We start from the raw sequence: 10,319 nt of genomic DNA, 5'->3' as shown, positions 1-10,319 counted from the left end.
TTTATGGTTTATTATTTTTTTCTTTGTTGCGCGCGACTGCCGCGCCAAGTTTCGCAGGCGCTGCGGTAGCTTACCAGGCGCTCACAGCCGCACAGCAAGTTCCGGAATCGCACTTCCGGCTCTACTTCCGGTGCTTCGACAGGACAGAACGGAGAGACTCAGAGCAACGGAAGACGCACGTTTTACCGATGGCTGACGAGGCTGAACAGGTAAATTTGAGCACATTTCAACTTCTGAGCTTTTAAACGGTTGCACATAAACGAACCTTTATATATGTAAGTGTGCTGTTCCAGGCGCCAACAACCGCAGTTGAGGAGCCGCTGGACCTGATACGTCTGAGCTTGGATGAAAAAATCTACGTCAAAATGAGGAACGAAAGGGAACTGAGGGGAAGGTTGCACGTGAGTGTGCTTTCTAGACATTTTAAAAGCCCTACCTGTACAGGCGGTGCAGCTTTAATTGATGGCGGGCAAATGTTTGTTTCTAGGCGTACGATCAGCATCTCAACATGATCCTGGGTGACGTAGAGGAGACTGTGACCAGCGTGGAGATTGACGAGGAAACGTACGAAGAGGTGTACAAGGTAAGTGGGTGTGCTGCGCGACTCTCGACGACTTATATTCGGTTAAACGGGGCGCGCTTTTTTTCTTTCATTTTGTAAAATTTCGGAAAGAACGCATGTATACAACGACACATCTGTTGCATTTTGCCGTACCTGTGCAGAGTACCAGGAGGTCCATCCCAATGCTGTTCGTGCGTGGGGACGGCGTCATACTGGTGTCCCCTCCAGTCCGAACGACGAACTGAGCGTACACCTCCTCCCATCCACTCTGTCACTTTGAACCACGTCCATGATCACTCAATAAAATGTAAACGTTCACAAAATAAGTTTGTCTTTGTCTAGACATTGCCCTATAGAATAGGTGGCACGCAAATAGTCTACAATTGCAGAGTAGCTGGTTAGGCTGTTGAATATCCTTTTCTCGCTTCGAGACAGCACTTGGTCGAGCATGAACATGAGGTGGTGGTGGAACTGCGTCAGTGGACATCCCAGCTGGGAACTTAGCTGAAGCCAGTCTTGGACACACACTGAGGGTGTATGCTTGGACCCTGAGAACATGGCTGGGTTGTCGAGCATTCCTCTTGCTGCCATGACACCTGTGCAGAGAGGAACTTGGTCAAGAGTGCAAGGTGAGACAACCACTAGCAACTCAATAAAATAATTTGATGCATTTGAAAATACCTAGCGGTCTGTGAGATGCATGATGGCTTCTTCAGGCAACATGTCCCCTATTATGCATACCACAAAATGCTAGTACAACTCTACCAACTTGATTAAAACATACACGCTTTCCGTTTTACTTTGTTCTACCACCTTTGACGTATATTTATGTAAAGTCAGTATGAATTTCCGCCACCAGATGGGATTCTGTAGAACTCTGGACTTGATATCTGTGCCAAGTATGTGGACAGCTTATGGAGGAGGCTTTCAACATCAGCTGCAGAGAGAGCACTTTTAGCAAAACAAATGTTAAGGCTCATCGACTGGGCATCATGACACTGGAAAACATGAAACCCCAAAACAAGGCATTTATTATTTTTGTAAATCTCTGCAATGCCTTTTGCTGGTGTCCAGCACTTCGAATACAAGTATGGAAATGCACAGTTGAGGAGTCCAGATTTTCTTTCTCGTTGCCATCCATACTAATGTTACGAAATTATATGGAGATCCATAGGCTCTGTGCATTTTCATGTTCACATCAATGAGCAGCACATTTCCACTCGATATCATGTCCACATGTGTTATGATCATGTGCTTGTATTGATAAATTCCTGGGCACTGGCCGGCACTGCCTTCAGGGAGGGTAGTCGGTACTGAAGGATAGCCTCTTCTCCCTTCAGATTCTTTACTTGGTGGCCTGCTGACAGCGGCGGCTCACATTACTGCTTTACCTACGCTGAGGCTTCCTTAATACTTTCCCCGGTGACGAGGTGATGTTAATTTGGTTAAGAGCAGCTCTGATCCCTGCTACGGTAAAGAAGCTATCCATGTGATGATTATCCTGAGTACCCATCTGGCGTGGGTATACTCTGGGAGGTGTTAACGCACATATCTTTTAATGTGTTCATGAGCTCTTCGTCGGTGTCTTGGAAAGATTGCGAGATCCTATGTAGGTTCTTGCGGGATTCGGCCTTAGTTCTCGTAGGACCGAGTAAATGTCTAAGTAGAAATCATGTGTTCTTGTTGCCCAGTTGCCCATTATATGGAGATCCATAGGCTCTGTGCATTTTCATCATGTCCATTGTCCGAACGGAAACAATTTGGTAACCAGTTCATCACTCGAGTCATCCATATTAAGGCAGGGCGATCTGGATCTGAGCTAGTTGGTTCATGACAAAGGCAGAACTACAGCCTAACAGAAAAACACACACAAAGAAGACAACAAGGCCGTGTCCTGTTGTCCTCCTTGCGTGTGTTTTTCTTTTAGGCTGTAGTTTCACCTTTGGCATATTAAAGGGTGCGACTAGATACCTACCATTGACTCCAGTTTCCTTGCAGATTTCTTCAGCTTTGCTCAAGCTGGTTACGTCGCCATTAGCAACCACAGGTATCTGTAATGAGTCTTTGACAGTCCGTATGGCTTCTATGCTGACCGGCTCAGAACGTTGGTCCTTGGTACGGCCATGCACAGTCACAAAGGACACACCTGTAGCTTCCAACTGTTGGCAGAAGTCCACTGTCTTCCTGTAAGATAAATATTCGCATATTAAAAGGTCTTACTGAACATACACAAACTGCACCATGTACTACCTGAGGTCGCTGCATATTCGAATCTTCACAGATGTAGTAAAGCTACAGTCAGAGAGGCGATTCCTGGTCTGATGTACCATATCCCTCACGAGTTCAGGGTGAGCTAGGAGATGGGCGCCATATCCTTCTGCCATAGCCCACCTGTTGAAATATACCACCGATGACCAAGCTTAGCGGAGGTTACGTGACGTCACGAGGGCTGTGGACACGACTTGTTTACATACCTTTGCGGGCACCCGCAGTTCAAGTCAACGCCATCAGCATACCTGCAGAATGACGAACACCTTTACTCATTGTTCAGGGATCCTATGGGCAGCGTCTCTCACCTGTAAACAAGCTCTGCTGCGTTCGCCAAATCAATAGCGTTGTTTGCTGCAAACTGTACGATAAGTGGTCGATCTCCTGTCGAGAGCAAGACATTTACTACAACGGCCATGCACTGAATCAAGCCAGATGAAATGATTCCCTACCCTGGCCTGTGGTGAACTCTGCGTCTCTTGCTTTTCGAGATTTAACAAATGAATCGGACACAATCATTGGGGTGTAAGCGATGTCGACGTTGTACCTCCGGACTAGGTGACGGAAAGCTTGCCTAAAGAGAGATTTGTTAGGTCAGGTATACGGTCGGCGAAACGACGGCAAAGCGCCACTCACTTTGAGTACCGAACCATTGGAGCACAGATTTTGGTCATTTCACCACTGTTCAGCAGATCCAGCGGTTTACTCCAAGATTCAACCGCTTCGTTCATTTTAAGGTGGGATTCTAAACACCCGCTTCTATAAACTCTGTACCACGATGCACTATGACGCACGCGTGTCTCTCCGCCTGCGAACACCATTCAATCCCTCGTTGCCGATCTCCTGTGCACGCCAGGATGTAAACAAACATGGCGGAAGACACGTCGGGCGTTCTCGAGCAGTTTGAGAACGATGGTAAGACCGGCTTCTTGGTTGATGTAAATTCATGCGATCGCTTATTATTTTATTTTTGTGCACAGGAACGTTTTTATCTGTAACTGCGCTGTAACGTGCTGTGTGACACTTGTTTCCCTAATTCTGCAGCCGTTTACAAGCAGTTCTTGCTCGACGACTTCGACGCGAAGTCTGTCGCTTGCAACGCCATCCAAGACCTTGCAATCTCACAGCATCTCGCAAAGCTCGCTACCGGCATCTCCCTTTTGGACAAAGAACTCCATAGCCAGGTAATTTGAGCTGAATTGTTTATGCATGCGTGGAATGTTTGTGTATAAAAGGAAGATAGTTATTTTTGACGGTCTGACAGGCCGTGCCAAAGAATGAAGTCAATGGAATCGTGAGTGTGGTGTGAGAAGTTCGAACCTTTTTGTGAAACCTCGCAGGTTTCCGCTCATTATGAAGACCTTTTGGCTCAGGCGTCCGGAATCGAAACCCTGGAAGGCGCTCTGCAAACGATGTGTGCCTCCATACAGAACCTCCAAGGGACATCTGAAAGGTAATCGAGGAATCGTATTTTTTTGTGAAGGGACTGGAGCAGTGTATTCATGGCAAATAATTTGCAGATTGCAAAGCAAGATCGTGGAACCGTACAACAAAAGTTGGACCCAGACGGCAATGCTCTCCCGACTGCAGCAAACGTGCGACATGATTCGACGGATGGGACGACTATTCCAGATTGTCAAACGCTTGCGATTGCAGCTTCAAGGTGGCGGCAAGGAAATCACCAAGGCTGCCCAGAGTCTCAGTGAAGCAGGTGATAAGCGTACGATTCGCCTTAACTTTGCTCTGCACATTTCCATTTTGCCCTTCCAGCTCTGCCTCAATCCGAGCATAAATTAACCAACTCACTCCTCTAAACATTGCACTCCATTTCGTCCTACCTACTAGCACTAGGGGTATGTAAAAACGTCCCTGGAAGGAAAGGCCGCTGAAGAAGTGGCCACTAGGAAAAAACACCCCAAAGGTAAAAATTGGCCCTAAGGATGAATTCGTCTCGAATTCAAATCTCAAAAAACGCACATTTTATTCCATTATTTCTTAGCGTTAGATAAATGTAATCATCGTATGTGACCTGGGTCCTCTGGATGCTGGACATGTTTACAAGTACTGCAGAAGGCACGGCAAAAAACTATTGTGAAAGAGTCGTCTGGTTGTTTATACATTGCATGGTTCTGGGCTCCGCAGCTCGTTAAGCAATCATTACGAAAGGTCTTATCAGCTTGGCAATATTGCCTACTGAGAAAGGTACAAGTATGTCAGTGCACATGGTAGCCGTGGGGAAGCGCCCAAAACAGAATGCCTCACTAGAACCCCTCAGACCTTTCGGTGACGACGTTCAAGCCTTCCTCTGATGATGGTGTAAAATTCTTGGTGCACTTCCATGGTGATTGAGATGCTGTATTAGGGAGCCGAAGCTTAACCTGTCTTGCACCATGTCCGCCCTAAAGCATGGCTTTAAGCTTATGGTCTGCTAAAGCCAGTGGTCAGCTCGCCATTTCCCCACAGACAAAGGGAAGACAAGGCACTGTCACTGTGTTACTGCTTCAATTGCTTTTTTGTTTTTATGAATGCCCCACTTCAATTTGGTGTTTGGCCACTTCCAAGCTGACAGGTGTAGGCGCTGTAGCAATAGCATACACCTGCAGCTCTCCCGGTATAATGCAGTCTATGTCCTATAGCCCAAAGCCTACAGTCCCTGTCTGGGGACATATTTTCCTACTTCTCAAATAGGGCCATTTTTTCCGGGCACGCTGTTACCGGAACCCTCCAGGACTAGTTAGTTATAATTAAAATCGGTGTTTTGTGAAAACCAAATTGTTTTTTTGTGAAGCACGTATGATAAAATGACTCTGATGGGCATTGCATTTCATCCTACCTACCAGCACTAGCCTGTTTTTATTGTTAAAATTGGCGTTTTGTGAAAATCGCAATTATACCTAGCACGTATAGTGCTCTGCAATTTTATCGAAACCGTTTTGAAAAATTCTCCTGCCTCAACTGGAGACATGTTTCCGGTGAAACCATGCGGGAAGCTAGTGTGTTGTTGTTCCTTTTGTTGTGTAGTAAGTTTTAGAGTGGTGCTCACCTAGTTTGGCCTCGCATGATGAGAAAGCAGAACCATCTGGGATGAGATTGAATAAACGAAAGACGCAAACTCCAATTTCCCGGTGAAGGTCAGGGATGGTGCCATCTAGCATTATTACAAAAACGTGGTACGCTTGCCTTGGCGATTTCAAGCATCAGCGCTTTCCTCTAGCGATGTCAGATGGCGCCACAACTGCCTTTTGCTCGGTTAGTCTTGTTGCAGATGGTTCTGGCTTTTCATCATGGATGGTCAAACCAGATAAGCACCTTGGACAAACTTACTGCATAACTATAGGGTCAACAACGATCAAGCTCTTGCGGTTTCGGCGTAACTGAGCTTCTAGTTGAGGCAGGAGAATTTTTCAAAAGTGTTCCACTAAAGTTGCAGAAAACTGTATAATAGAATGACTCTAATTGGCACTGCTTCTGGAGCTGCTGTCAAGTTGACATGCAGAAAAGCTTCATTGTTGATAGTGTGTTCAATATCACTGGAGGACTTGATTGGCATGATCAATTCTGTCATGAACTGCAGCTGCAGAATTTGAAATGGTCAGGTCATAGTTGACAGGCAAGGAGATGCACTCAGTATGATTCTTGTTTTGTGCAAAATTCATGATCCACTTGGGTTTTGGAACAGGGTTGCAGTTAGAGGAGGTGGGGGCCAATAAGAGAGAAATTTTACATCAAAAGTCTCAAAGTTAAATCCATTTCGCTCATGAAATAAGTGTAAGAAGTACATTGTTCTTAAACCCTTCTGAGGAGCTGAAGCCAGTTTGCAGTGTTAAAAACAATGATGTGTTTCCAGTGTTGAAAACAAGTGCTTGTCATGGAGATGAGGAAAATAATTCCCTAACAATTGTAGAGAACTTCAGTGTGCATCAGATCCTACCTGTTCACAGATTTCTGATGTGTGCCTGTTAATGTGCAGATCAACTGCTTGAAGGTGTGGACCTGAGCGGTGTGGAGGTGGCGCAGGATGAACTGGCTGTGCTTGAGAATGCACGACAGGAGCTCGAAAGACAGGCAGAGCGCATGCTCGAAAAAGGTACCGAGTCACAGGTAGGAAAACAAGCTTAAAGGTCACATTGTTGCTTTCTATATTTGGGGGCTCAGCACATTAGTACTGAAACCAGCTTTATAGTTGACCTGCAGTGTTGTGAAGAGCACCTTAAACTAGTAATGAAATGGGCATATTTGAGTGGCCGTAAACTACATTGCCTTTAACTGTGCTTTTCTCGCTGCTTGTGATACTTCTTGGCACACTTAACATGTTTTGCTACGCAATGTCAGCCATGTTGGAGAACACCAGATTGTCAAAGTAATCCGGAGCCTTCCACTACGACTTCTTGCAGAGTACATTACTTCAGGATGTTCAACCATAAAATTTACAGTTTAGTCTAACTTATTTAGCTTCCTCAAACCCTTTGCTGGACGCAAAAGCACTTGTTCCCTGATATATCAGTTTGTGTCAAGGACCCACAGTTACCAGATAAAATGCTATGCACTAGTTCAGCTGTCTGATTGTTTCACAGATCCAAGGCAGTCAGAATTATCCAAGGGTCAGCATAACACAATAGTTCTATTCTTTTTGTGTACTGTTTCAATTTAGCCTGCTCTTTGCTATTGTTTTTAGAAATGTTCTACCTTGCGTTTCCTGTTTTTCACTGCCTGCACCTCATTAGTGGCGAGAGTATGGTGTCATTTTAGCCAGTGAGGAAGGGCAAGGAAGGATCAGACAGTAATAGTTGCTGTATTTACTCACATAATAAACCCACTTCTTTCAGGAAAAATTGACATCAGTTTGATGGGGGCTCGTTACATGGGGCGAAAATGTTTCCAACAGATTTTTTTGCAAGAGCCGAAATTTGATATATGGCTGTTCATCCGTGAATCATCAACTGAAACAGGTGGTTAACCATGCTCATAAAGCCTTTTCTAAGCACCGTTCACTTAAAAAAAGTATTTGCTTTTATTGGGGCGCAATTCCACGTTTTGTTTGGCAGAGAATGGCACTGATTGATTGTGGAGTGATGAAGTGCACATTCTGGATTACAGACTTTCTAATCATACACTGGTGCAACCCAGTGCCCAGCAGTGCGTCAAGCACAGCACTGTCACCAGGGCTCTTTTTAAAGGCATGCAGTGTCGTGGCATTCTGCCAAGTTTGCCGAGCGTTTCACATTCGCAAGGCATTTTGGCAAAAGGTAAACAATCTGTGATCAGTAGGCAGCATCTTGGTGCACTGTCAAGGTCTGCACTGTGGACTGAAATGATGAAAATGAGAGCTGTTTGAGGCAGTGAAGAAGGGTAACAATTTCTAACAGTTTGCTTATTGAACTGAACTGTAATGTTTGCTTCAATGGCTGGGGTATTCAGTGCAAAAAAATTTACGCAGCAGCTCTGTTTCACAGGCGGTGCATGTTTTGAGCTCAGCTGAAAAGATAAACGAGCATCACAGGCACAAGCAGTCAGCCTCATAACACAACAGCTGTGCTATAATTTTGCATTATTTGCTTCATGCTACTGTAGCGCTCTAAACAGCTTTGCTCGCCACTGTACTGAGATAGCCAAGCTATCCATGACAGTTGTTTAGGGCCTAAAGCACTGCGCTGTTGTTGGCGATAAGTCACACATAGTGTGTGTGTGTGTTCTCTTTTCAGAACCAGGCGCAAGTGGGCACTGCCCTGCAGGTGCTGTTTCACCTGCAGCTCCTGCAGCCTCGCGTGCTGCAGCTGGTGCGCTCTACGCTTGAGCGGCTGCGGAACTCAGTGCAGCAGGCGCTCTCCGTGGGGAGCCTCGACCAGCAGGCATCCGCAGCCTTTGGGAACCGAGGTCAGAGCAGTTGGCACAGGCTGCATTTTGGGTTTAAAGGGAAGTAAATGCAATGCGCTATTTACTGTGAAATTCTGGTCAAGCTCCCCAATCCATGCAAGAGCCCTCTTAACTTCACTGCAAATTTCACATTTTCACACCATTTTGGGAAAGAGAAGCTCTTCCACCCTGCTTCACACCCTCATTATGCACTGCGCCCAGGCGACATTGGCCAGCCATTTCCTATGCAAGAACTCTATACACTTCACTCAAATTCTGCTTTGCAGCTGATTAGATTAGATATGATTAGAGATGTGTGCCGTGCATACATCTCACATACAAACGCTCAAAACCACCACAAGCATAAAGAGCACCGACTCTTCCAGATACTCACATCCAAAAGGCTTATGAAGGTGACCACCGCAATCGAGGCATCTGAAGTGCATTCACTTAAGAGTGGGTAGCTGCTGTTTAGGTGGAAGCTAGTGCTAAAATGAAATATAAGACAATCGTCACCATATTTAAATGGCACGCCGAGAGAAAACAGCTGCAACGACGAGTCAATCAGTTTGCATCGGTGGAGGCTTAGCAAGAACATTCGGTGGCGGCATGCTGATGTCTTGGCACACACCTCCACATGGGCCCAATCAGCCTGATGGTGGCGGCGCTCTTATGTCTTGGCACACACCTCCATTCCCAATCAGCCTGATGGTGGCTGCACGCTGATGTCTTGGCACACACCTCCACGCCCGGTCAGCCTGATCAGATCAGGCTGATCGGGCATGGAGGTGTGTGTTAATATATCAGCACGCTGCCACCGAGTGTTCTTGCTAAGTCTCCACCGATGCAAACTGATCGACTCGTCACTGCAGCTGTTTTCTCTCTCGGCATGCCATTTAAATGTAAACAGCTTTAAATTCATGTGCACTTCCTTTTCTGGCAGGAAAATTTTGTCGTCAACATCTTGAATGTTCATGCTATTCTGGGATAGTGCCCCTTTCCCCTTACTTTCCTGTTAATTTTGACCTGCATGGAGGGGGGTGCTTGCTTGGAATTTTACAGTATGTAGGAAAATTATGTAACAGCTGTACCTAACAGGTACTCACCACTGGGGCAGAAACATGGAGGCTAATGAAGATCGAGGCTTAAGGTTAGCTTGAAGACATTGCAGCAAGCCGTGGGACAGGAAATAGTTGATGTAATATTATAAGATGAGGAGAGAGCACAGTGGGTGTGGGAAGAAACGCTAGTTAATAATAGTGGCATTATAACTGAAATAAGTAGGAATGGGGCATGAGTAGGGCATGTAATGCGAAGGCAAGATAACCAGTATCCTTAAGGGTAATGGATTGGATTTAAGAGCAGACAAACGTAGCTGGGGTGGCAGAAAGTTAAGTGGGAAGATGAGATTAAGAAGTTTTTTGGCATTAGCTAACTTTACAGGAACAGGACCAGGTTAATGGGAGCGACATGGAAAAAAGGTCTCTTCCATTGGAAAAGGCCAGGTGGGAAAAGCTAAGTAAGCTTGATGATGAAATGTAATGCCTTTGCCTTTTGTTTTTGGTAGTTGAACGGGAGTCATCTGTGTATGAGGAAGGGCTGCGGAGGATATCTTCACGAATTTTGTCTCTTAGGC

The 10,319-nt window shown here is 45.7% G+C and overlaps 3 protein-coding genes across 3 annotated transcripts in view; 2 read left to right on the top strand and 1 right to left on the bottom strand.

Annotated features, from left to right (window-relative positions):
- The first annotated feature begins 75 nt into the window (after positions 1-75).
- On the top strand, positions 76-888 carry LSm3 (U6 snRNA-associated Sm-like protein LSm3). The gene is made up of 4 exons (XM_084578201.1): positions 76-209; positions 294-401; positions 488-583; positions 724-888. The coding sequence occupies exons 1-4, from the start codon at positions 189-191 to the stop codon at positions 805-807; spliced, it is 309 nt and encodes a 102-aa protein (XP_084434327.1). The 5' UTR covers positions 76-188; the 3' UTR covers positions 808-888.
- On the bottom strand, positions 878-3,651 carry Dus4 (Dihydrouridine synthase 4). The gene is made up of 7 exons (XM_084578199.1): positions 3,467-3,651; positions 3,283-3,404; positions 3,139-3,214; positions 3,037-3,078; positions 2,813-2,953; positions 2,538-2,746; positions 878-1,158 (listed from the first exon to the last, which is right to left on the bottom strand). The coding sequence occupies exons 1-7, from the start codon at positions 3,649-3,651 to the stop codon at positions 878-880; spliced, it is 1,056 nt and encodes a 351-aa protein (XP_084434325.1).
- Positions 3,611-10,319, top strand: part of fws (Conserved oligomeric Golgi complex subunit 5 four way stop) — a 46,106-nt gene continuing 39,397 nt past the window's right edge. Inside the window, exons 1-6 of the mRNA XM_084578193.1 lie at positions 3,611-3,745; positions 3,875-4,014; positions 4,171-4,283; positions 4,351-4,541; positions 6,801-6,931; positions 8,533-8,704. Of these exons, the coding sequence (XP_084434319.1) occupies positions 3,700-3,745; positions 3,875-4,014; positions 4,171-4,283; positions 4,351-4,541; positions 6,801-6,931; positions 8,533-8,704 (793 nt within the window). The 5' untranslated portion in view covers positions 3,611-3,699. The remainder of the gene's footprint in view (positions 3,746-3,874; positions 4,015-4,170; positions 4,284-4,350; positions 4,542-6,800; positions 6,932-8,532; positions 8,705-10,319) is intronic.

This window comes from Amblyomma maculatum, chromosome 9 (assembly GCF_055883805.1).
Source record: "Amblyomma maculatum isolate TAMU_Amacu chromosome 9, ASM5588380v1, whole genome shotgun sequence".
Taxonomy (NCBI): domain Eukaryota; kingdom Metazoa; phylum Arthropoda; class Arachnida; order Ixodida; family Ixodidae; genus Amblyomma; species Amblyomma maculatum.
The sequence above is the reverse complement of the archived record's forward strand: the minus strand, read 5'-3'. Positions and strand labels throughout refer to the sequence as shown.